General features: G+C 39.3%; 1 protein-coding gene across 1 annotated transcript in view; it reads right to left on the bottom strand.

Moving 5' to 3' along the window:
• The window catches only part of LOC114590225 (spectrin alpha chain, non-erythrocytic 1-like), a 109,294-nt gene that overhangs the window by 75,715 nt on the left and 6,079 nt on the right, over positions 1 to 27,500 (bottom strand). Inside the window, exons 4-12 of the mRNA XM_077922994.1 lie at positions 24,131 to 24,264; positions 21,712 to 21,856; positions 15,650 to 15,804; positions 13,452 to 13,587; positions 12,682 to 12,783; positions 7,925 to 8,062; positions 3,222 to 3,332; positions 1,229 to 1,306; positions 1 to 156 (exon numbers count right to left, since the gene is read on the bottom strand). Of these exons, the coding sequence (XP_077779120.1) occupies positions 1 to 156; positions 1,229 to 1,306; positions 3,222 to 3,332; positions 7,925 to 8,062; positions 12,682 to 12,783; positions 13,452 to 13,587; positions 15,650 to 15,804; positions 21,712 to 21,856; positions 24,131 to 24,264 (1,155 nt within the window). The remainder of the gene's footprint in view (positions 157 to 1,228; positions 1,307 to 3,221; positions 3,333 to 7,924; positions 8,063 to 12,681; positions 12,784 to 13,451; positions 13,588 to 15,649; positions 15,805 to 21,711; positions 21,857 to 24,130; positions 24,265 to 27,500) is intronic.

The raw sequence follows: 27,500 nt of genomic DNA, 5'->3' as shown, positions 1-27,500 counted from the left end.
CTTGTAGGCCTCGTCGGTGGCGGTCTTCATCTTCTCGTTGACCCAACTCTTGAGTTCGTCCGAGTCGCGGAAGAACTGCTGGAGGTGGAAGGAGTCGGCGAGTTGCGCCCGGCGGCGGAGCGCCCTCTCATGGAGAGCGTTGCGGCGGTTCAAGAGCTGAATAATAATAATAATAATAATAATAATAATAATAATAATAGTGAATATTAGTAATAATAAAATATGATATGATATGATACAATATAATATAATATAATAAATGAAATGATATTAATTATAAATGTAATACAAGAAATAGAATAACAAATGTAATATAATATAATAAATGAAATGATATTAATGATCAATGTAATACAAGAAATAGAATAACAAATGTAATAGAATAGAATAAATGTAATATAACATAATCATAAATGTAATATAATAAATTAATAAATAGAGTAAACATTAGAGGTATATTAGTATATTATATTATATTATATTATATTATATTATATTATATTATATTATATTATATTATATTATATTATATATCTTTATATCTGGTGGAGGGCGTTGCAGCGGTTCAAGAGGTGAATAATAATAATAATAATAATAATAATAACAACAACAACAATAATAGTGAATATTAGTAATAATATAATATAATATAATATAATATAATATAATATAATATAATATAATATAATGTAATGTAATGTAATGTAATGTAATGTAATATAATATAATGTAATATAATATAATATAATATGATATGAAATGATATAATATATTAAATGTAATGATATTAATTATAAATGTAATACAATAAATGTAATATAACATAATAATAAATGTAATATAATAAATTAATAAATAAACATTATAGGTATATTATATTATATTATATTATATTATATTATATTATATTATATTATATTATATTATAATAATATATATATTTATATCTCGTTGCGGCGGTTCAAGAGCTGCGGGGGGAACGGTGTGAGGGAAGGAAGAGATTTTCCGGTTAGCCATCTTAATAATAAATATAATATAATATAATAATTTTTAAAAAATGTAAAAAATGTATCTGTCTGGGTTTCAATAATAATAATAATAATAATAATAATAATAATAATAATAATAATAATAATAATAATTATACCCCGCCCATCTGTCTGGGTTTCAATAATAATAATAATAATAATAATAATAATAATAATAATAATAAACACAAAAAACTTACCGCATCCCTCCGGCTTGAAACGTCCTCTTTGGCATAGTGATTATTCTGCATCAACTTGGTGGCAAATTCGTCCAGGGCCTAAAAATTTGAATTATTCAAAATATAACAAGAAAATTACAGTAATAATAACCACAATATTTACTATTTACACCCCTCCCGTTATTTAAAATGGAAATTTAAAAATGGTTAAAATGGACATGATAAATTCTTTCCATGAAAATGACAATGGAAATTATTAAAATGGTTAAAATTGACATGATAAATTCTTACCATGAAAATGGAAATTATTAAAATGGAAATTAAAAAATGGTTAAAATGGACATGATAAATTCTTTCCATGAAAATGGATATTAAAAAATGGTTAAAATTGACATGACAAATTCTTTCCATGAAAATGATTAAAATGGAAATTTTTTAAATGGAAATTAAAAAATGGTAAAAATGGACATGATAAATTCTTAGCATGAAAATGAAAATGGAAATTATTAAAATAGAAATTAAAAAATGGTTAAAATGGACATGATAAATTCTTTCCATGAAAATGGAAATGATTAAAATGGGAATTAAAAAATGGTTAAAATGGACATGATAAATTCTTTCCATGAAAATGATTAAAATGGAAATTAAAAAATGGTTAAAATGGACATGATAAATTCTTTCCATGAAAATGATTAAAATGGGAATTAAAAAATGGTTAAAATGGACATGATAAATTCTTTCCATGAAAATGATTAAAATGGAAATTAAAAAATGGTAAAAATGGAAATGATAAATTCTTACCATGGAAATGGAAATGATTAAAATGGAAATTAAAAAATGGTAAAAATGGACATGATAAATTCTTACCATGAAAATGGAAATTAAAAAATGGTTAAAATGGACATGATAAATTCTTACCATGAAAATGGAAATTAAAAAATGGTAAAAATGGACATGATAAATCCTTACCATGAAAATGGAAATTAAAAAATGGAAATTAAAAAATGGTTAAAATGGACATGATAAATTCTTACCATGAAAATGATTAAAATGGGAATTAAAAAATGGTTAAAATGGACATGATAAATTCTTACCATGAAAATGGAAATGATTAAAATGGGAATTAAAAAATGGTTAAAATGGACATGATAAATTCTTTCCATGAAAATGATTAAAATGGAAATTAAAAAATGGTTAAAATGGACATGATAAATTCTTTCCATGAAAATGATTAAAATGGAAATTAAAAAATGGTAAAAATGGACATGATAAATTCTTACCATGAAAATGGAAATGATTAAAATGGGAATTAAAAAATGGTAAAAATGGACATGATAAATTCTTTCCATGAAAATGGAAATTAAAAAATGGTTAAAATGGACATGATAAGTTCTTACCATGAAAATGAAAATGGAAATTATTAAAATGGGAATTAAAAAATGGTTAAAATGGACATGATAAATTCTTACCATGAAAATGGAAATGGAAATTAAAAAATGGTAAAAATGGACATGATAAATTCTTACCATGAAAATGAAAATGGAAATTAAAAAATGGTAAAAATGGACATGATAAATTCTTACCATGAAAATGGAAATGATTAAAATGGGAATTAAAAAATGGTAAAAATGGACATGATAAATTCTTTCCATGGAAATGATTAAAATGGAAATGATTAAAATGGAGACCGAAATTAAAATGGAAATTAAAAAGGACATTAACATTGAAAGGACTCAAAAAGGACTCAAATACTCGTTTTATTTACCATTTTTAATTTTCATTCCTAATGATAAGAGCGGTCATTTCCATTTTAATTTTCAGGGCAAAATGGAAATGACCGCCGTTATCATTATGCATGAGAATTAAAAACGGTAAATAAAACGATGAACGTTGAAATGGCTCAAATGAAATTATAGTTAACATGATGAGCAGGAAAATGAAAACGATGGCCATGAAAATCAAAATCTTAAAACGGAAATGACGAAACCGAAATTATTAAAATTAAAGGAATTACGGTGATTTTTTCCTCCTGGGCGCTGAGGGATTTCTCGAAATCCTCGTGTTTTTTCAGCAGCGCTTCCACGCTGTCGAGAGAATCGCCCAGATCTTCGTTCAGCAGGAAAGCCTGGAAAAGAGAGGAAGAAATATTATTTTTTAATATTTTTAATTAATTTAATTAATTAATTAAATTAATTAATTAATTAATGAAACAATGATTAATATTGCTTTTAATATTTTTCACATCATTATGGACAATATCATATTCTATATTTAATATAATGTGTTTAATGTTATTATGTACAATATTCTCTATTTAATATAATATGTTTAATATTACTATGTGCAATATAATATTCTATATTTAATATATGTTTAATATTATGTAAAATATAATATTGTGAATTTAATATATTTTTGATATTATTATGTGCAATATAATATTCTGTATTTAATATAATGTGTTTAATATCATTATGTACAATATAATATTCTATATTTAAAATAATATGTTTAATATTATTATGTACAATATATTCTATATTTAATATAATATGTTAACATTATTATGTAAAATATAATATTCTATATTTAATAATATTTTAACATTATTATGTAAAATATAATATTCTATATTTAATATATTTTAATATGATGTGAAATATAATATTCTATATTTAATATAATATTTTAACATTATTATGTAAAATATAATATTCTATATTTAATATAATTTAATATGATGTAAAATATAATATTCTATATTTAATATAATATTTTAACATTATTATGTAAGATATAATATTCTATATTTAATATAATATTTTAACATTATTATGTAAAATATAATATTCTATATTTAATATATTTTAATATCATGATATAAACTATGATATTCTATATTTAATGTCATATTTTTAATATCATGATGTAAAATATAATATTCTATATTTAATGTAATATTTTCATATCATGATGTAAACTATAATATTCTATATTAAATATATTTTAATATCATGATGTAAAATATAATATTCTATATTTAATATATTTTAATATAATGTAAAATATAATATTATATATTTAATATAACATTTTTAATATGGAACATAGAATATCATACACCAAATTGAATTTCCCTCCCCTTCCCTCGCTTCAATTCAATTCATTTCATTCTGAATCTCAATTCGATTTCTTGGCATTGCCTCGCAATTCCCGGCCCCACGGCTTAGGGGGTAGGGGTTAGAGGTTGGGGGTCAGGGTTGGGGCCTTTGGGTTGGGGTGAGAGATGTGGGTTTGGGGTGAGAGTTAGGGGTCGGGGTTAGAGGTTGGTGTCCGGGTTAGAGGTCAGGCATTGGGGGTTAGGGGTTTGTGTTAGGGGTCAGGCATTGGGGGTTCGGGGTTTGTGTTAGGGGTCAGGCATGGGGGGTTCGGGGTTTGTGTTAGGGTTAGGGGTCAGGCATTGGGGGTTAGGGGTTTGTGTTAGGGGTCAGGCATTGGGGGTTAGGGGTTTGTGTTAGGGGTCAGGCATTGGGGGTTAGGGGTTTGGGTTAGGGGTCAGGCATTGGGGGTTCGGGGTTTGGGTTAGGGGTCAGGCATTGGGGGTTAGGGGTTTGTGTTAGGGGTCAGGCATTGGGGGTTCGGGGTTTGTGTTAGGGGTCAGGCATTGGGGGTTCGGGGTTTGTGTTAGGGGTCAGGCATTGGGGGTTAGGGGTTTGGGTTAGGGGTCAGGCATGGGGGGTTCGGGGTTTGTGTTAGGGTTAGGGGTCAGGCATTGGGGGTTAGGGGTTTGTGTTAGGGGTCAGGCATTGGGGGTTAGGGGTTTGTGTTAGGGGTCAGGCATGGGGGGTTAGGGGTTTGTGTTAGGGGTCAGGCATTGGGGGTTCGGGGTTTGGGTTAGGGGTCAGGCATTGGGGGTTCGGGGTTTGTGTTAGGGGTCAGGCATTGGGGGTTAGGGGTTGGTGTCCGGGTTAGAGGTCAGGCATTGGGGGTCAGGGGTTAGTGTTAGGGTTAGAGGTCAGGCATTAGGGGTTAGAGGTCAGGCCTTCGGGTTGGGAGTTCGAGTTCGAGGTCAGGCATTGGGGGTCAGGGGTTAGGCATTGGGGGTCAGGGGTTAGGGGTCAGGGGTTTGGGTTAGAGGTCAGGCATTAGGAGTTAGGAGTTTGTGTCCGGGTTAGAGGTTAGACCTTAGGGTTGGGGGGTTAGAGATAAGGGTTAGAGATCAGGGGTTAGGGGTTAGAGGTTAGGCCTTAGAGTTGGGTTGGGGGTTAGAGGTCAGGCATTGGGGGTTAGGGGTTTGTGTTAGGGTTAGAGGTCAGGGGTCAGAGGTTAGGGTTAGAGGCCAGGGGTTAGAGGTCAGGCATTGGGGGTTAGGGGTTTTTGTTAGGGTTAGAGGTCAGGGGTCAGAGGTTAGGGTTAGAGGCCAGGGGTTAGAGGTCAGGCATTGGGGGTTAGGGGTTTGTGTTAGGGTTAGAGGCCAGGGGTTAGAGGTCAGGCATTGGGGGTCAGGGGTTTGTGTTAGGGTTAGAGGTCAGGGGTCAGAGGTTAGGGTTAGAGGCCAGGGGTTAGAGGTCAGGCATTGGGGGTTAGGGGTTTGTGTTAGGGTTAGAGGCCAGGGGTTAGAGGTCAGGCATTGGGGGTTAGGGGTTTTTGTTAGGGTTAGAGGTCAGGGGTTGGGGCTTAGGGTTAGAGGCAAGGGTTAGAGGTCAGGCATTGGGGGTTAGGGGTTTGTGTTAGGGTTAGAGGTCAGGGGTCAGAGGTTAGGGTTAGAGGCCAGGGGTTAGAGGTCAGGCATTGGGGGTTAGGGGTTTGTGTTAGGGTTAGAGGTCAGGGGTCAGAGGTTAGGGTTAGAGGCCAGGGGTTAGAGGTCAGGCATTGGGGGTTAGGGGTTTGTGTTAGGGTTAGAGGTCAGGGGTCAGAGGTTAGGGTTAGAGGCCAGGGGTTAGAGGTCAGGCATTGGGGGTTAGGGGTTTTTGTTAGGGTTAGAGATCAGGGGTTGGGGCTTAGGGTTAGAGGCAAGGGTTAGGGGTCAGGCATTGGGGGTCAGGGGTTTGTGTTAGGGTTGGGGGTCAGGCCTTAGGGTTGGGGGTTAGAGGTAGAGGGAAGGGTTAGGGGTCAGGCTTTAGAGATTGGGGGTTGGGGTTAGAGGTCAGGCCTTAGAGTTGGGTTGGGGGTTAGAGGTCAGGCATTGGGGGGTTAGAGGTTAGGCCTTAGGTTTGGGGGGTTGAGTTAGAGGTCAGGCATTGGGGGTTAGGGGTTTGGGTTAGAGTTGGGGGTTAGGGTTAGGGGTCAGGTGTTAGGGGTTTGTGTTAGGGTTGGGGGTCAGGCCTTAGGGTTGCGGGTTAGAGGTAGAGGTTAGGGGTTAGGCACTGGGGGTTAGAGTTAGAGGTCAGGCGTTAGGGGTTTGTGTTAAGTTTAGGGGTTAGGGGTTTGTGTTAGGGTTGGGGGTCAGGCCTTAGGGTTGGGGGTTAGAGGTAGAGGGAAGGGTTAGGGGTCAGGCACTGGGGGTTAGGGGTTTGGGTTAGGGTTGGGGGTCAGGCCTTAGGGTTGGGGGTTAGAGGTAGAGGGAAGGGTTAGGGGTCAGGCACTGGGGGTTAGGGGTTTGTGTTAGGGTTGGGGGTCAGGCCTTAGGGTTGGGGGTTTGGGTTAGGGTTGGGGGTCAGGGGTTAGGGTTAGGGTTAGAGGTCAGGCCTTCGGGTTCCGGGTTCGAATTAGAGCCCAGGCCTTCGGGTTCTGGGTTCGAATTAGAGGCCAGGCCTCCGGGTTGCGGGTTCAAATCCCTTTTCCCCCTTCACCCTCGGGGTTCCGGGTTCGAGTCAGAGCTTCCCGGATCCCTAGGGGTTTGGGGTTCGAATTAGAGACCCTCCTCCCGGCCCCCTGGCCTTCCGGAAGCTTCCGGGTTGCGGGTTCGAGTCCCGACCTCCTGCTTGCTCATCCAATTGCGGGTTCGAATTAGACTTAGAGGCCAGGCCTTCTGGTTCCGGGTTCGAATTAGAGGCCAGGCCTCCGGGTTCCGGGTTCGAATCAGACTTAGAGGCCAGGCCTTCTGGTTCCGGGTTCGAATTAGAGGCCAGGCCTTCTGGTTCTGGGTTCGAATTAGAGGCCAGGCCTCCGGGTTGCGGGTTCAAATCCCGGTTCCCCCTTCACCTTCGGGGTTCCGGGTTCGAGCTCCCTAGACCCCCCGGCTTTGGGTTCGAATTCCAGCCCCTCCTCCCGGCCCCCTGGCCTTCCGGAAGCTTCCGGGTCCCGGGTTCAAATCCCGGTTCCCGCTTAACCCTCGGGGTTCCGGGTTCGAGTTAGACTTAGAGGTCAGGCCTTCGGGTTCTGGGTTCGAATTAGAGGCCAGGCCTTCGGGTTGCGGGTTCGAGTCCCGACCTCCTGCTTGCTCATCCAATTGCGGGTTCGAATTAGACTTAGAGGCCAGGCCTTCTGGTTCCGGGTTCGAATTAGAGGCCAGGCCTCCGGGTTCGAATCACACTTAGAGGCCAGGCCTTCTGGTTCCGGGTTCGAATTAGAGGCCAGGCCTTCTGGTTCCGGGTTCGAATTAGAGGCCAGGCCTCCGGGTTCCGGGTTCAAATCCTGGTTCCCCCTTCACCCTCGGGGTTCAGGGTTCGAGCCAGAGCTTCCCGGACCCCTAGGGGTTCGGGGTTCGGATGAGGGACCCTCCTCCCGGGACCCTGGCCTTCCGGAAGCTTCCGGGTTGCGGGTTCGAGTCCCGACCTCCTGCTTGCTCATCCAGTTGTCGACTTGCTCGGTGTCCCGGTAGAAGAGCTGGAGGTCCATGCACTGTTCGTACTGCTGGCGCCGGACTTCCCACAATTCCAAGAGGGCGGCCCGCTCCTCCGATAGGACGCTCAGCTAGGGGGGCGGAGAGAGGGAGAGGTCAGAGGTCGGGGGGCGGGGAAATAATTTCTCCACCATTTCCCAACCATTTCCTCCATCATTTGCCAACAATTTCCTAATCATTTCTCAGTAATTTCCTAATCATTTCCCAATAATTTCTCCACCATCTCCCAACCATTTCCTCAATAATTTCCCAATAATTTCCTAATAATTTCTCAGTAATTTCCTAATAATTTCCCAATAATTTCTCCACCATCTCCCAACCATTTCCTCCATAATTTGCCAACAATTTCCTAATAACTTCCCAGTGATTTCTCAATAACTTCCTAATCATTTCCCAATAATTTCTCCACCATTTCCCAACCATTTCCTCCATAATTTCCTAATAATTTCCCAGGAATTTCTCAATAGCTTCCTAATCATTTCCCAATCATTTCTCCACCATCTCCCAACCATTTCCTCCATAATTTGCCAACAATTTCCTAATAATTTCCCAACCATTTCCTCAATAATTTCCCAATAATTTCCTAATAATTTCCCAGGAATTTCTCAATAACTTCCTAATCATTTCCCAATCATTTCTCCATTTCCCAACCATTTCCTCAATAATTTGCCAATAATTTCCTAATAATTTCTCAGTAATTTCCTAATAATTTCCCAATAATTTCTCCACCATCTCCCAACCATTTCCTCCATAATTTGCCAACAATTTCCTAATAATTTCCCAGTGATTTCTCAATAACTTCCTAATCATTTCCCAATAATTTCTCCACCATTTCCCAACCATTTCCTCCATAATTTCCTAATAATTTCCCAGGAATTTCTCAACAGCTTCCTAATCATTTCCCAATCATTTCTCCACCATTTCCCAACCATTTCCTCAATAATTTGCCAATAATTTCCTAATAATTTCCCAGGAATTTCTCAATAACTTCCTAATCATTTCCCAATCATTTCTCCATTTCCCAACCATTTCCTCAATAATTTGCCAATAATTTCCTAACAATTTCTCAGTAATTTCCTAATAATTTCCCAATAATTTCTCCACCATCTCCCAACCATTTCCTCAATAATTTCCCAATAATTTCCTAATAATTTCCCAGGAATTTCTCAATAGCTTCCTAATCATTTCCCAATCATTTCTCCACCATCTCCCAACCATTTCCTCAATAATTTCCCAATAATTTCCCAGGAATTTCTCAAAAACTTCCTAATCATTTCCCAATCATTTCTCCACCATCTCCCAACCATTTCCTCCATAATTTGCCAATAATTTCCTAATACTTTCTCAGCAATTTCCTAATAATTTGCCAATAATTTCTCCACCATTTCCTCAATAATTTCCTAATAATTTCCCAGGAATTTCTCAATAACTTCCTAATCATTTCCCAATCATTTCTCCACCATCTCCCAACCATTTCCTCCATAATTTGCCAATAATTTCCTAATACTTTCTCAGCAATTTCCTAATAATTTGCCAATAATTTCTCCACCATCTCCCAACCATTTCCTCCATAATTTCTCAATAATTTCCTAATAATTTCTCAGTAATTTCCTAATAATTTCCCAATAATTTCTCCACCATCTCCCAACCATTTCCTCAATAATTTGCCAATAATTTCCTAATACTTTCTCAGCAATTTCCTAATAATTTCCTAATAATTTGCCAATAATTTCTCCACCATTTCCTCAATAATTTCCTAATAATTTCCCAGGAATTTCTCAATAGCTTCCTAATCATTTCCCAATCATTTCTCCACCATTTCCCAACCATTTCCTCAATAATTTGCCAACAATTTCCTAATAATTTCCCAGGAATTTCTCAATAACTTCCTAATCATTTCCCAATAATTTCTCCACCATTTCCCAACCATTTCCTCCATAATTTCCTAATAATTTCCCAGGAATTTCTCAATAGCTTCCTAATCATTTCCCAATCATTTCTCCACCATCTCCCAACCATTTCCTCCATAATTTGCCAACAATTTCCTAATAATTTCCCAGGAATTTCTCAAAAACTTCCTAATCATTTCCCAATCATTTCTCCACCATCTCCCAACCATTTCCTCCATAATTTTCCAATAATTTCCTAATACTTTCTCAGCAATTTCCTAATAATTTCCTAATAATTTGCCAATAATTTCTCCACCATTTCCTCAATAATTTCCTAATAATTTCCCAGGAATTTCTCAAAAACTTCCTAATCATTTCCCAATCATTTCTCCACCATCTCCCAACCATTTCCTCCATAATTTGCCAATAATTTCCTAATACTTTCTCAGCAATTTCCTAATAATTTGCCAATAATTTCTCCACCATTTCCTCAATAATTTCCTAATAATTTCCCAGGAATTTCTCAATAGCTTCCTAATCATTTCCCAATCATTTCTCCACCATTTCCCAACCATTTCCTCAATAATTTCCTAATAATTTGCCAATAATTTCCTAATAATTTCTCAGTAATTTCCTAATAATTTCCTAGTAATTTCCTAATAATTTCCTAATGATTTCTCAATAATGTCCTCAATAATTTCCCAATGGCTTCTCAAAAATTTCTCACTAATTTCGCAGAAATTTCTCAAGAATATTCTCAACAATTCCCTAATAATTCCCTAATAATTCCCCAAGGATTTCCTAGGAAATTCCCACAATTCCAAGAGGGCGGCCCGCTCCTCCGATTGGACGCACAGCTGGGGGGGCGGAGAGAGGGAGAGGTCAGAGGTCGGGGGGCGGGGAAAGGAGAGAGAGCCCTAACCTCCCGACCCCCAATGGCTGACCTCTAATCCTGACCCTTAACCTCCAATGTCTGACCTCTAACCCTGACCTCTAACCCTAACACAAACCCCTGACCCCTGACCCCAACGCCTGACCCCCAACCCCTAACCTCTAACCCCAAACCCCAACGCCTGACCTCTAACCCTGACCTCTAACCCTAACACAAACCCCTGACCCCAACGCCTGACCCCCAACCCCTAACCTCTAACCCCTAACCCCCAATGCCTGACCTCTAACCCTAACACAAACCCCTAACCCCCAATGCCTGACCCCTAACCCCCAATGCCTGATCTCTAACTCCCAATGCCTGACCTCTAACCCTAACACAAACCCCTAACCCCCAATGCCTGACCTCTAACCCTAACACAAACCCCTAACCCCTAATACCTGACCCCTAACCTCAATGCCTGACCTCTAACCCTAACACAAACCCCTAACCCCCAATGCCTGACCCCTAACCCCCAATGCCTGACCTCTAACCCTAACACAAACCCCTAACCCCCAATGCCTGACCCCTAACCCCCAATGCCTGATCTCTAACTCCCAATGCCTGACCTCTAACCCTAACACAAACCCCTAACCCCCAATGCCTGACCTCTAACCCTAACACAAACCCCTAACCCCTAATACCTGACCCCTAACCTCAATGCCTGACCTCTAACCCTAACACAAACCCCTAACCCCTAATACCTGACCCCTAACCTCAATGCCTGACCTCTAACCCTAACACAAACCCCTAACCCCTAATTCCTGACCCCTAACCTCAATGCCTGACCTCTAACCCTAACCCTAACACAAACCCCTAACCCCTAATGCCTGACCCCTAACCCCCAATGCCTGACCTCTAACCCGAACCCTAACACAAACCCCTAACCCCTAATGCCTGACCCATAACCCCCAATGCCTGACCTCTAACCCTGACACAAACCCCTAACCCCCAATGCCTGACCCCTAACCCTGACCCTGACCTCTAACCCTGACACAAACCCCTAACCCCCAATGCCTGACCCCTAACAGAAACCCCTAACCCCCAATGCCTGACCCCTAACCCTGACCCTGACCTCTAACCCTGACACAAACCCCTAACCCCCAATGCCTGACCCCTAACAGAAACCCCTAACCCCCAATGCCTGACCCCTAACACTGACCCTGACCTCTAACCCTAACACAAACCCCTAACCCCCAATGGCTGACCTCTAACCCTGACCCCTAACCCGAACCCTAAGGCCTGACCTCTAACCCTAACACAACCCCTAACCCCCCAATGCCTGACCTCTAACCCTTACCTCTAACCTCCAAGGATAAGGCCTGATCTCTAACTCTAACCGAATTTCCCAATAATCCCCTAATAATTCCCTAATAATTTCTCAATAATTTCCCCAAAATTCCCAAATAATTTCTCAATAATTTCCCAATAATTTCTCAATACTATTCTAATAATTTCCCAATAATTTCTCAATGATTTCCCAATGATTTCTCAAGAACTTCCCAATAATTTCCCAATCATTCCCTAAGAATTCACTAATAATTTCCCAACAATTCACTAATAATTTCCTAATAATTTCTCAATAATTCCCTAATAATTCCCTAATAATTTCCCAATAATTCCCTAATAATTCCCTAATAATTTCCAAATAATTCCCTAATAATTTCCAAATAATTCCCTAATAATTTCTCAACAATTCCCTAATAATTCCCTAAAAATTTCCAAATCATTTCCTAATCATTTCCCAATAATTTCCCAATAATTCCCTAACAATTTCCCAATAATTTCCAGATAATTTTCCAATAATTTTCCAATCATTTCCCAATAATTTATCAATAATTTCCCAATAATTCCCTAATAATTTAACCCTTACCTTCTCTCTCACTTCCGCAGAAGCATAATGTCCAGCCGCAAGGAGAGCTTGGCCTGATTCGTCGGCCGACTTGAAACTATCTTCATGAGCATCAATTTCTCCCTGCGGGGGAACAAAATTAGATTTAGTAAATTAAATAAAATTAATCAGGTAATAAACAGCAATGAAATAAATGGATAATTAAATTCAATAAAGGTAATGTAAATAAAAAACAAATTTAATTAATGTCATTTAAAAATGAACAAAAATTAAATGCGACAAACGTCGCCTAAAAATGCTTAAAAATTAAAATTAATGTCATTTAAAAAGGCATAAAAATTAAATTTAACGTCACTAAAAAGGCATAAAAATTAAATTTAACGTCACTAAAAAGGCATAAAAATTAAATTTAACGTCATTTAAAAAGGCATAAAAATTAAATTTAACGTCACTAAAAAGGCATAAAAATTAAATTTAACGTCACTAAAAAGGCATAAAAATTAAATTTAACGTCATTTAAAAAGGCATAAAAATTAAATTTAACGTCACTAAAAAGGCATAAAAATTAAATTTAACGTCATTTCAAAAGGCATAAAAATTAAATTTAACGTCACTAAAAAGGCATAAAAATTAAATTTAACGTCATTTAAAAAGGCATAAAAATTAAATTTAACGTCACTAAAAAGGCATAAAAATTAAATTTAATGTCATTTAAAAAGGCATTAAAAATAAATTCAATGTCATGTAAAAATTAATAAAACTGGATTTGCTGACGCCGAAAGAATATTAACCTTGTGTTCTTGATGACGGTCAAGAAGAGCTTCGGCCCCGGCGACGTCGTTAGCAAGTTCGTCAGCGTTGATCAAAGCCTTCATTTCGGTGACCCAGCTGGTGAGATCGCGGAAATCGGCCAGGAATCGCTGGAGGCTTTGGGGGGCAAATAAATTTCGGGGGGGAAATAGATTAATTTAATAATAATAATAATAATAATAATAATAATAATAATAATAATAATAATAATAATAATAAAAATAAAAATTGATGATAATAATATATTATATATTATATTAAGTATAACAAGGTAACATAAGGTAATAATATAATATAATATAATATAATATAATATAATATAATATAATATAATATAATAGAATAGAATAGAATAGAATAGAATAGAATAGAATAGAATAGAATATAATATATAATAAACAATTGATAATAATATATTATATATTATATTTAGTATAACATAAGGTAACATAAGGTAATAATATAATATAATATAATATAATATAATATAATATAATATAATAGTAAATTAATAATAAACAATTGATAATAATATATTATATATTATATTTAGTATAACTTAAGGTAGCATAAAGTAACATAATAATAATAATAATAATAATAATAATAATAATAAATAAACAATTGATAATAATATATTATATATTATATTTAGTATAACATAAGGTAACATAAGGTAATAATATAATATAATATAATATAATATAATATAATATAATATAATATAATATAATATAATAGTAAATTAATAATAAACAATTGATAATAATATATTATATATTATATTTAGTATAACTTAAGGTAACATAAGGTAACATAATAATAATAATAATAATAATAATAATAATAATAATAATAATAATAATAATAATAACAATAATAATAATAATAATAGATTTAAGCAGTGGTCTTCTCAGTAGGGGGCAAATTTTGGGGGGGAAATATAATTTAATAATAATTATAAGAAGAAGAAGAGGAAGTGTAAATAATAATAATAATAATAATAATAATAAATAATGGAGGTGGAGAGAGTAGGAGTAATAATAATAATAATAATAATAATAATAATAATAATAATAATAATAATAATAATAATATACATCTGTGTCTAGGGAGAGGGAGAGGAGGGGCTTAGCAAATAATAATAATAATAATAATATAATAATAATAATAATAATAATAATAATAATAATAATAATAATAATAATATATTAAAAAATAATACTAATACTAATATAATATAATATAAACTGGGCCGCCCCCCCCTTACCGGTAGGAGTAATAATAATAATAATAATAATAATAATAATATAAACGGGGGTGGAGAGAGCCCCTCGCCAATAATAATAATAATAATAATAATAATAATAATAAATAATAATAATAATATATTAAAAAATAATAATAATATATTAAAAAATAATACTAATACTAATAGAATAGAATATAAACTGGGTCGCCGCCCCCTTAGCGGTAGGAATAATAATAATAATAATAATAATAATAATAATAATAATAATAATAATAATATACATCTGTGTCTAGGGAGAGGGAGAGGAGGGGCTTAGCAAATAATAATAATAATAATAATAATAATAATAATAATAATAATAATAATAATAATAATAAATATTAAATAATAATAATAATATATTAAAAAATAATACTAATACTAATAGAATAGAATATAAACTGGGTCGCCGCCCCCTTAGCGGTAGGAATAATACTAATACTAATACTAATACTAATACTAATAATAATAATAATAATAATAATAATAATAATATACATCTGTGTCTAGGGAGAGGAGGCGCTTAGCAAATAATAATAATAATAATAATAATAATAATAATAATAATAATAACAACAACAATAATTATATATATATATATATATATATATATATATATATATATATAAATAATACTAATACTAATACTAATATAAAAGAAACGGGGCCGCCGCCCCCTTACCGGTAGGAGTAATAATAATAATAATAATAATAATAATAATAATAAAATATATTAAAAATAATACTAATACAATAGAATAGAAACGGGGCCGCCCCCCCCTTACCGGTAGGAGTAATAATAATAATAATAATAATAATAATAATAATCAAATATATTTAAAATAATACTAATAGAATAGAATAGAAACGGGGCCGCCGCCCCCTTACCGGTAGGAGTCGTTCAGGTGGGCGTGTCTCTCGGCGGCCCGGGTGCGAATCTGCTCCCAGTTGGCCACCAGCTCCTCCCGCTTGACGTGGATCTGGGGGGCGTTGGGGGGGTGGGACTGCTGGAGGCGGTCGGCTTCGGCCCCCAGAGCCTTGACCTGGGGGCGGATTAATTAGCCGATTAATTAATTAATTAATTAGTTAATTAATCGGCGGCAGAAGCCGATTCTCACAAATATCAACATTTAATATTAGGGAGTAAAAATAAGAAATGTTCTTTGCGTACGTTTTTATAGAATCCTATAAAGAGCCTTGACCTGGAGGCGGATTAATTAGCCGATGGATTAATTAATTAGTTAATTAATCGGCGGCCGAAGCCGATTCTCGCAAATATCAACATTTAATATTAGGGAGTAAAAATAAGAAATGTTCTTTGCCTACGTTTCTATAGAATCCTATAAAGAGCCTTGACCTGGAGGCGGATTAATTAGCCGATTGATTAATGAATTAGTTAATTAATCGGCGACCGAAGCCGATTCTCGCAAATATCAACATTTAATATGAGGGAGTAAAAATGAAAAATGTTCTTTGCCTACGTTTTTATAGAATCCTATAAAGAGCCTTTACCTGGAGGCGGATTAATTAACTGATTAATTAATTCGTTAATTAATCGGCGACCGGAGCCGATTCTCACAAATATCAACATTTAATATTAGGGAGTAAAAATAAGAAATGTTCTTTGCCTACGTTTCTATAGAATCCTATAAAGAGCCTCGACCTGGGGGCGGATTAATTAACCGATTGATTAATTAATTCGTTAATTAATCGGCGACCGAAGCCGATTCTCGCAAATATCAACATTTCATATGAGGGAGTAAAAATGAAAAATGTTCTTTGCCAACGTTTCTATAGAATCCTATAAAGAGCCTTGACCTGGAGGCGGATTAATTAGCCGATTAATTAATTAATTCGTTAATTAATCGGCGGCCGAAGCCGATTCTCGCAAATATCAACATTTAATATGAGGGAATAAAAATGAAAAATGTTCTTTGCCTACGTTTCTATAGAATCCTATAAAGAGCCTTGACCTGGAGGCGGATTAATTAACTGATTAATTAATTCGTTAATTAATCGGCGACCGGAGCCGATTCTCGCAAATATCAACATTTAATATTAGGAATAAAAATGAAAATGTTCTTTGCCTACGTTTCTATAGAATCCTATAAAGAGCCTTGACCTGGGGGCGGATTAATTAGCCGATTAATTAATTAGTTAATTAATCGGCGACTGAAGCCGATTCTCGCAAATATCAACATTTAATATGAGGGAATAAAAATGAAAAATGTTCTTTGCCTACGTTTCTATAGAATCCTATAAAGAGCCTTGACCTGGAGGCGGATTAATTAGCCGATTGATTAATTAATTCGTTAATTAATCGGCGACCGGAGCCGATTCTCACAAATATCAACATTTAATATGAGGGAGTAAAAATGAAAAATGTTCTTTGCCTACGTTTCTATAGAATCCTATAAAGAGCCTTGACCTGGAGGCGGATTAATTAACTGATTAATTAATTCGTTAATTAATCGGTGACTGAAGCCGATTCTCGCAAATACCAACATTTAATATCAAGGAATAAAAATAAAAAATGTTCTTTGCCTACGTTTCTATAGAATCCTATAAAGAGCCTCGACCTGGGGGCGGATTAATTAACCGATTGATTAATTAATTCGTTAATTAATCGGCGACCGAAGTCGATTCTTGCAAATATCAACATTTCATATGAGGGAGTAAAAATGAAAAATGTTCTTTGCCTACGTTTCTATAGAATCCTATAAAGAGCCTTGACCTGGGGGCGGATTAATTAGCCGATTAATTATTTAATTAATTATTTAATTAATCGGCGGCAGAAGCCGATTCTCACAAATATCAACATTTAATATTAGGGAGTAAAAATAAGAAATGTTCTTTGCGTACGTTTTTATAGAATCCTATAAAGAGCCTTGACCTGGAGGCGGATTAATTAGCCAATTAATTAATTAATTCGTTAATTAATCGGCGGCCGGAGCCGATTCTCGCAAATATCAACATTTAATATGAGGGAATAAAAATGAAAAATGTTCTTTGCCTACGTTTCTATAGAATCCTATAAAGAGGCTCGATCTGGAGGCGGATTAATTAGCCGATTAATTAATTAATTCGTTAATTAATCGGCGGCCGAAGCCGATTCTCACAAATATCAACATTTAATATTAGGAATAAAAATGAAAATGTTCTTTGCATACATTTCTATAGAATCCTATAAAGAGCCTTGACCTGGGGTCGGATTAATTAGCCGATTAATTAATTAATTCGTTAATTAATCGGCGACCGAAGCCGATTCTCACAAATATCAACATTTAATATGAGGGAATAAAAATGAAAATGTTCTTTGCCTACGTTTCTATAGAATCCTATAAAGAGCCTTGACCTGGAGGCGGATTAATTAACCGATTGATTAATTAATTCGTTAATTAATCGGCGACCGAAGCCGACTCTCGCAAATATCAACATTTAATATGAGGGAGTAAAAATGAAAAATGTTCTTTGCCTACGTTTCTATAGAATCCTATAAAGAGCCTTGACCTGGAGGCGGATTAATTAGCCGATTAATTAATTAATTAGTTAATTAATCGGCGACTAATTTTTATTTTTATTTTATAAAAATAAAAATGTTATTTGCATACGTTTTTATAGAATCAGATAGATAGATAGATAGATAGATAGAATTACAATATTATATTATATTGTTATTTATAATATATATACATAATTTATTTATATTATTATATTATATCGCTATATTATTATTTGTATTTACGATAACACTAATACCAGTATTACTTGTAATACTAATACTATAATACTGTGATTCTAATACTATTAGGAAGACTAATGCTACAATACTAATACTACCATCCTTCCTTCCTTCCTTCCTTCCTTCCTTCCTTCCTTCCTTCCTTCCTTCCTTCCTTCCTTCCTTCCTTCCTTCCTTCCTTCCTTCTACCTTTCTTCCCCCTCCTTCCCCCTCCTTCCTTCCTCCTTTCCTCCCCCTCTCCTTCCTTCCTTCTGTCTCCCTCCTTCCCTCTCATTCCTTCCTTCCTTGATCCTTTTTCTTTCCTTCCTTCCTCCCTCCCTCCTTTCCTTCCTTCCTTCCCTCCCTCCTTCCTTCTCTCCCTCCCTTTCCTTCCTTCCTTCCTTGCTTGCTTCCTTCCTTCCCTCCTTCCTTCCTTCCGTCCCTCCTTTCCTTCCTTCCCTCCTTCCTTCCCTCCTTCCTTCCTTCCGTCCCTCCTTTCCTTCCTTCCCTCCTTCCTTCCTTCCTTCCTTCCTTCCTTCCTTCATTCTGCCTCCTTCCCTCCCTCCCTCTCCTCCCTCTCTCCTCCTTCCTTATCTCCCTCCCTCCTTCCTTCCTTCCTAGCCCCGCCCTCGTCCCCGATTGGTCCAACCGCCCGCTGGCCCCGCCCACCTTGTCCTCCAGGGCGGCCAGATCCCTTCTTTCCCCTTCCTTCCTTCCTCCCTCCCTCTCTCCTTCCTTCCTCCTTCCCTCCCTCCCTCCCTCCCTCCTTCTTCCCTCCCTCCCTCCTTCCTTCCTCTCTCTCCTCCCTCCCTTCCTCCCTCTCTCCTTCCTCCTTCCCTCCCTCCCTCCATTCCTTCCTTCCCCCCTCCCTCTTTCCCTCCCTCCTTCCCTCCCTCCCTCCTTTCCTCCCTCTCTCCTTCCTTCCTTCCGTCTCCCTCCTCCCTCTCTCCTCCCTCCCTCCTTCCTTCTCTCCCTCCCTCCTTTCCTTCCTTCCTTCCTTCCTTGCTTCCTTCCTTCCCTCCTTCCTTCCTTCCCTCCCTCCCTCCCACTCTCCTTCCTTCCTTCCTTCTGCCTCCCTCCCTCCTTCTTCCCTCCCTCCCTCCTTCCTTCCTCTCTCTCCTCCCTCCTTCCCTCCCTCCCTCCATTTCCTTCCTTCCTTCGCTCCCTCCTCCCCTCCTTCCTAGCCCCACCCTCATCCCTGATTGGTCCAATCGAGCGCCGCCCACCTTGTCCTCCAGGGCGGCCAGATCCCTTTCCAGCCCCTCGTGTTTGCGCAGGAGAGTCTGGATGCCGGCCAGATCCCTTCTTTTTCCCCCTTCCTTCCTCCTTCCCTTCCTTCCCTCCCTCCTTTCCTTCCTTCCCTCCTTGCTTCCTTCCTTCCTTTCTTCTCCCTCCCTCCTTCCTTCCTTCCCTCCCTCCCACTCTCCTTCCTTCCTTCCTTCCTTCCTTTCCTCCCTCTCTCCTTCTTTCCTCCTTCCCTCCTCTCCTCTCTCCTTCCTTCCTTCCTTCCCTCCTTCCTTCCTTCCCTCCCACTCTCCTTACTTCCTTCCTTCCCTCCCTCCCTCTCTCCTTCTTCCTTCTTTCCCTCCTCTCCTCTCTCCTTCCTTCCTTCCTTCCCTCTCTCCTTCCTTCCTTCCTCCCTTCCTTCTTCCCTCCCTCCCTCCCTCCCTTCCTTCCCTCCTCCCTCCCTCCCTCCCTCCGTCCCTTCCCTCCTTCCTTCCTTCCTTCATTCCCTCCCACTCTCCTTCCTTCCTTCTGCCTCCTTCCCTCTCTCCCTCTCCTCCCTCCTTCCCTCTCTCCTTCTTCCCTTCCTTCCTTCCCTCCTTCCTTCCTTCCTTCCCTCCTCTCCTCTCTCTTTCCCTCCTTCCTTCCCTCCCTCCCTCCCTCCATTTCCTTCCTTCCTCCCTCCCCTCCCTCCTAGCCCCGCCCTCGTCCCCGATTGGTCCAACCGCCCGCCGGCCCCGCCCACCTTGTCCTCCAGGGCGGCCAGATCCCTTTCCAGCCCCTCGTGTTTGCGCAGGAGAGTCTGGACGCCGGCCAGATCCCTTCTTTTTCCCCCTTCCTTCCTCCTTCCCTTCCTTCCCTCCCTCCTTGCTTCCTTCTCTCTCCTTCCTTCCTTCCCCCCTTCCCTCCGTCTCCTTCCTTCCTTCCTTCCATCCTTCCTTCTTTGCCTCCTATTTCCTTTCCTCCTTTCCTTCCTTCCGTCTCCCTCCTTCCCTCCCTCCTTCCTTTCTCCTTCCTTCCTTCCTTCCTTCCTTCCTTCCCTCCTTCCTTCCTTCCCTCCTCTCTCTCTCTGTCCCTCCTTCCTTCTCTCTCTTTCTCCTTCCTTCCTTCCTTCCTTCCTTCCTTCCTTCCTTCCTTCCTTCCCTCCTTCCTTCCTTCCTAGCCCCGCCCTCGTCCCTGATTGGTCCAATCGAGTGCCGCCCACCTTGTCCTCCAGGGCGGCCAGATCCCTTTCCAGCCCCTCGTGTTTGCGCAGGAGAGTCTGGACGCTGGCCAGATCCCTTCTTTTCCCCCCTTCCTTCCTCCTTCCCTCCTTCCTTCCCCCCTTCTCTCTGTCTCCTTCCTTCCTTCCTTCCTTCCTCTCTCCTTCCTCCCTCCCTCCCTTCCTCCCTCCCTCTTTCCCTCCCTCCCTTCCTTGCTTTCTTCTACCTTTCTTCTCCCTCCCTCCCTCTCCTTCCTTCCTTCCTCCTTTCCTCCCTCCATCCTTCCCTCCCTCCCTCCCTCCTTCTTTATTCCTTCCCTCTTCTCCTCTCTCCTTCCTTCCTTCCCTCCTTCCTTCACTCCCTCCTTCCTTCCCTCCTCTCCTCTCTCCTTCCATCCCTCTCTCCTTCTTCCCTTCCTTCCCTCCTTCCTCCCTCCCTCCTTCTTTCTTCCCTCCTCTCCTCTCTCCTTCCTTCCTTCCTTCTGCCTCCCTCCCACTCCTTCCTTCCTCCCTCTTTCCCTCCCTTCTTCCCTTCCTTCCTTCCTAGCCCCGCCCTCGCCCCGATTGGTCCAACCGCCCGCTGGCCCCGCCCACCTTGTCCTCCAGGGCGGCCAGATCCCTTTCCAGCCCCTCAGATCCCTTTCCAGCCCCTGGACGCTGGCCAGATCCCTTCTTTTTCCCCCTTCCTTCCTTCCTCCTTCCCTCCCTCCTCCCTCCATTTCCTTCCTTCCTCCCTCCCCTCCCTCCTCCCCTCCTTCCTAGCCCCGCCCTCGTCCCTGATTGGTCCAATCGAGCACCGCCCACCTTGTCCTCCAGGGCGGCCAGATCCCTTTCCAGCCCCTCGTGTTTGCGCAGGAGAGTCTGGACGCCGGCCAGATCCCGTCCGAAATCGTCGGACGCCATGAGCTGCTCCTTCTCCTTGATCCAGCTGATCGTTTCGTCGACGTCCCTGGAATGGAATCGAAGAAAAAATGATAATTATGATATGAAAGAAAATGGAATAGGAGAAAAGGGGGAAAAAGAAGAAATTAGAATTCAATTCCAAATGAAATGAATTGAATTGAAATGAAATGAATTGAAATTAAATTAAGTTAAATATGTAATGAAACGGAATAGAATAAATAATAATAATAATAATAATTAAATGAAATGAATTGAATTGAAATGAATTTAAATTAAATTAGATTAAATATGTAATGAAACGGAATAGAATAAATAATAATAATAATAATAATTAAATGAATTGAATTGAATTGAAATGAAATGAATTTAAATTAAATTAAGTTACATTAAATATGTAATGAAACGGAATAGAATAGAATAAATAATAATAATAATAATAATTAAATGAAATGAATTGAATTGAATTGAAATGAATTTAAATTAAATTAAATTAAATATGTAATGAAACGGAATAGAATAAATAATAATAATAATAATAATTAAATGAATTGAATTGAAATGAAATGAATTTAAATTAAATTAAGTTAAATTAAATATGTAATGAAACGGAATAGAATAGAATAAATAATAATAATAATAATAATTAAATGAAATGAAATGAATTGAATTGAAATGAAATGAATTTAAATTAAATTAAGTTAAATTAAATATGTAATGAAACGGAATAGAATTAATAATAATAATAATAATAATAATAATAATAATGAAATGAAATTGAATGAAATGAAATGAATTTCAATGAAATGAAGTTAAATGCAGTTAAATTAAATGAAGTTAAATTGAATTCAAAATGAAATGAAATGAAATGAATTTAAATGAAATGAAATGAATTTAAATGAAATTAAGTTAAAAAAGGAAAATAATATGGAATGGAATGGAATGGAATAGAATAAATAATAATAATAATAATAATAATAATAATAATAATAATAATAATAATAATAATAATATGAAGGGAAATGGAATAGGATAAAAGGAAATGAATTAAATTGAAATGAAATTCAACATTAAAATTTTGAATAAAAAATTAAATTGAAATCAAAATAAAATGAAATGAAATTGAATGAAATTAAATGAATTTAAATGAAATGAAATTGAATGAAATTAAATGAATTTAAATGAAATGAAATGAATTTAAATTAAAGTAAAGTAAATTAAATTAAATGAATTTAAATTAAAGAAGGAAAATAATATGTAATGGAATGGAATCGAATAGAAGAAAATATAATAATCATAAGAGACCATCCAGCTGATGGTTTCGTTGACGTCTCTACGGGGAAATGAAACGGAATAGAATAAAATAAAAAATAATAATTATAATATGAAAGAAAATGGAATAGGATTTGAAATGAAATTCAAAACTAAAATGAAATTGAATTCAAAAAGAAATGAAATGAATTTAAATGAAATGAAATGAATTTAAATGAAATGAAATGAAATGAATCTAAATGAAATGAAATGAAATTAAAAAAGGAAAAGAATATGTAATGAAATAGAATATAAAATAAAATGCAATACATTGAAATAAAATAAAATAAATTCAAGTGAAGTAAAATAAAATCAAGTGAAACGAAATGAAACAAATGAAAATCAAATGACAAGAAAAAGAAATACCATGAAATAAAATAAAATGAATTGAAATAAAATAATATAAAATGAATCGCAATAAAATAATGCAATAAATTGAAATAAAATAAAATAAAATAAAATGAATAAATGAATTGCAATAAAATAAAATAAAATGAATTGAAATAAAATAAAATGAATTGAAATAAAATGCAATAACTTGAAATAAAATAAAATAAAATAAAATGAATAAATGAATTGAAATAAAATAAAATGAATTGAAATAAAATAAAATGAATAAATGAATTGAAATAAAATAAAATGAATTGAAATAAAATAAAATGAATTGAAATAATACAAAATAAATTGAAATAAAATAAAATAAAATGAATGAATGAATTGGAATAAATTAAAATAAATCAAAATAAAATAAAATGAAATAAATTGAAATAAAATAAAATGAAATGAAATGAATAAATGAATTGAAATAAATAAAATGAATTGAAATAAAATAAAATAAAATGAATTGAAATAATACAAAATAAATTGAAATAAAATAAAATAAAATGAATGAATGAATTGGAATAAATTAAAATAAATCAAAATAAAATAAAATGAAATAAATTGAAATAAAATAAAATAAAATAAAATAAAATAAATTGAAATAAAATAAAATATAGGAAAAACTGGCCACCTGTTGAAGCGCTGGACTTCGGCCGCCCCAAATAGTTTCCCCTGCCTCTGGAGAGCCAATCCCTTCAGGCGCTGCCAGGAAGCGTTGACCTCTTCCTGTTTGGAGCGGATCACTTCCTCTTCCGGGTGCTGCTCCTGGAGAAAAGGGAAGTGACAGGGTGAGATGGGAACCGTGACAAAATCCAATCATAATTCGCATTTATTGAGGCGAAAATAAATGGATTTAACTTCGTTGACTTCCTTTCCTCCCTCCTTCCTTCCCTTCTTCCTTCATTCCTCCCTCCCTCCTTCTTTCCTTCCTTCCCTCCCTCCTTCCTTGCTTCCCTCCTTCCTTCTCTCCCTCCCTCCTTTCCTTCCTTCCCTCCTGCCCACTCTCCTTCCTTCTGCCTCCTTCCCTCCCCTCCCTCCCTCTCTCCTTCCTTCCTTCCTTCTCCCTCCTTCTCTCCTTCCTCCTTCCTTCCTTCCTCCCCCTCCCTCCGTCCTTCCCTCCCTCCCTCCTACTCTCCTTCCTCCCTCCCTCCCTCTCTCCTTCCTTCCTTCCTTCTCCCTCCTTCCTTCCTCCCTCCCCCTCCCTCCCTCCTTCCCTCCCTCCCTCCTACTCTCCTCCCTCCCTCCCTCCCTCCCCTCCCTCCTTCCTTCCTTCCTTCTCCCTCCTTCTCTCCTTCCTCCTTCCTTCCTCCCTCCCCCTCCCTCCCTCCTTCCCTCCCTCCCTCCTACTCTCCTTCCTCCCTCCCTCCCTCTCTCCTTCCTTCCTTCTCCCTCCTTCCTTCCTCCCTCCCCCTCCCTCCCTCCTTCCCTCCCTCCCTCCTACTCTCCTCCCTCCCTCTCTCCTTCCTTCCTTCCTTCTCCCTCCTTCCCTCCTTCCTTCCTCCCTCCCCCTCCCTCCTTCCCTCCCTCCCTCCTACTCTCCTTCCTCCCTCCCTCCCTCCCTCCTTCCATCCTTGTCCCTCCTTCCTTCCTTCCTTCTCCCTCCTTCCTCCCTCCCTCCCTCTCTCCTTCCTTCCATCCTTCTCCCTCCTTCCTTCCTTACTTCCCTCCCTCCTTCTTTCCTTCCTCCCTCCCTCCCTCCCTCTCCTTCCTTCCCTCCTTCCCTCCCTCCTTCCTTCCTTCCCTATTTCTCTCCTTCCTTCCTTTCCTGCTTCCTTCCTTCCTTCCTCCCTCCCTCCTCCCTCCCTCCCTCCTTCCTTCCCTCCCTCCTTCCTTCCTTCCTCCCTCCTCCCTCCCTCCTTCCTTCCTCTCACCTGGACCAGCTTCCCGGCAAACTGGTTCACTTCGTTGACTCTTCCCTCCCTCCTCCCTTCTTCCCTTCCTTCCTTCTCCCTGCTTCCCTCCTCCCTCCCTCCCTCCCTCCCCCTCCCTCCCTCCCTCCCTCTCTCCTTCCTTCCATCCTTCTCCCTCCTTCCTTCCTTACTTCCCTCCCTCCTTCTTTCCTTCCTCCCTCCCTCCCTCTCCTTCCTTCCCTCCTTCCCTCCCTCCTTCCTTCCTTCCCTATTTCTCTCATTCCTTCCTTTCCTGCTTCCTTCCTTCCTTCCTTCCTTCCTTCCTCCCTCCCTCCCTCCCTCCTTCCTCCCTCCCTCCTTCCTTCCTTCCTCCCTCCTTCCTCCCTTCCTTCCTCTCACCTGCACCAGCTTCCCGGCAAACTGGTTCACTTCGTTGACTTCCTTCCTTCCTTCCCTCCTCTCTTTCTTCCCTGCTTCTCTCCTTCCTTCCTTCCTTTATTCCCTGCTCCTGTTTCCTTCCTTCCCTCCCTCATTTCTTCCCTGCTTCTCTCCTTCCTTCCTTCCTTCCTTCCTTCCTTCCTTCCTTCCTTCCTTCCCTGCTCCTGTTTCCTTCCTTCCTTCCCTCCCTCCTTCCTCCCTCCCTCCTTCCTTCCTTCCCTCCCTCCTTCCTCCCTTCCTTCCTCCCTCGCTCCTTCCTTCCTTCCTTCCTTCCTCCCTTCCTTCCTCTCACCTGCACCAGCTTCCCGGCAAACTGGTTCACTTCGTTGACTCTTTCCTCGTGCGCCACCAAATCCGTCTGGAACTCCTTCCTTCCTTCCTTCCTTCCTTCCTTCCTTCCTTCCTTCCCTGCTCCTGTTCCTTCCTTCCCTGCTCCTGTTCCCTCCTTCCCTGCTCCTGTTCCTTCCTTCCTTCCTTCCTTCCTTCCTTCCTTCCTTCCTTCCCTCCTCCTCCCTCCCTCCCTCCCTCCCTCCCTCCTTCCTCCCTCCCTCCTTCCTTCTCTCCCTCCCTCCTTCCTTCCTTCCTCCCTCCCTCCCTCCCTCCTTCCTTCCTTCCTTCCTTCCTTCCTTCCTCCCTCGCTCCTTCCTTCCTTCCTTCCTTCCTCCCTTCCTTCCTCTCACCTGCACCAGCTTCCCGGCAAACTGGTTCACTTCGTTGACTCTTTCCTCGTGCGCCACCAAATCCGTCTGGAACTCCTTCCTTCCTTCCTTCCTTCCTTCCTTCCTTCCTTCCTTCCCTGCTCCTGTTCCTTCCTTCCCTGCTCCTGTTCCCTCCTTCCCTGCTCCTGTTCCTTCCTTCCTTCCTTCCTTCCTTCCTTCCTTCCTTCCTTCCCTCCTCCTCCCTCCCTCCCTCCCTCCCTCCCTCCTTCCTCCCTCCCTCCTTCCTTCTCTCCCTCCCTCCTTCCTTCCTTCCTTCCTCCCTCCCTCCCTCCCTCCTTCCTTCCTTCCTTCCTTCCTTCCTTCCTTCCTCCCTCCCTCCCTCCCTCCCTCCCTCCCTCCCTTCCTCTCACCTGCACCAGCTTCCCGGCAAACTGGTTCACTTCGTTGACACTTTCCTCGTGCGCCACCAAATCCGTCTGGAACTCCTTCCTTCCTTCCTTCCTTCCTTCCTTCCTTCCTTCCTTCCTTCCTTCCCTGCTCCTGTTCCTTCCTTCCCTGCTCCTGTTCCTTCCTTCCTTCCTTCCTTCCTTCCTTCCTTCCTTCCTTCCTTCCTTCCTCCCTCCCTCCCTCCCTTCCTTCCCTCCTCCTCCCTTCCTTCCTCCTCCTCCCTCCCTCCCTCCTTCCTCCCTCCCTCCCTCCTTCCTTCTCTCCCTCCCTCCTTCCTTCCTTCCTTCCTTCCTCCCTCCCTCCTTCCCTCCTTCCTTCCTCCCTCCTTCCTCCCTTCCTTCCTCTCACCTGCACCAGCTTCCCGGCAAACTGGTTCACTTCGTTGACTTCCTTCCTTCCTTCCCTCCTCTCTTTCTTCCCTGCTTCTCTCCTTCCTTCCTTCCTTCCTTCCTTCCTTCCTTCCTTCCTTCCTTCCCTGCTCCTGTTTCCTTCCTTCCTTCCCTCCCTCCTTCCTCCCTCGCTCCTTCCTTCCTTCCTTCCTTCCTTCCTTCCTCCCTTCCTTCCTCTCACCTGCACCAGCTTCCCGGCAAACTGGTTCACTTCGTTG

Source organism: Podarcis muralis, chromosome W (assembly GCF_964188315.1).
Source record: "Podarcis muralis chromosome W, rPodMur119.hap1.1, whole genome shotgun sequence".
Classification (NCBI taxonomy): Eukaryota; Metazoa; Chordata; class Lepidosauria; order Squamata; family Lacertidae; genus Podarcis; species Podarcis muralis.
Note: the sequence above shows the minus strand (reverse complement) of the source record. Positions and strands in the feature narration are given on the sequence as shown.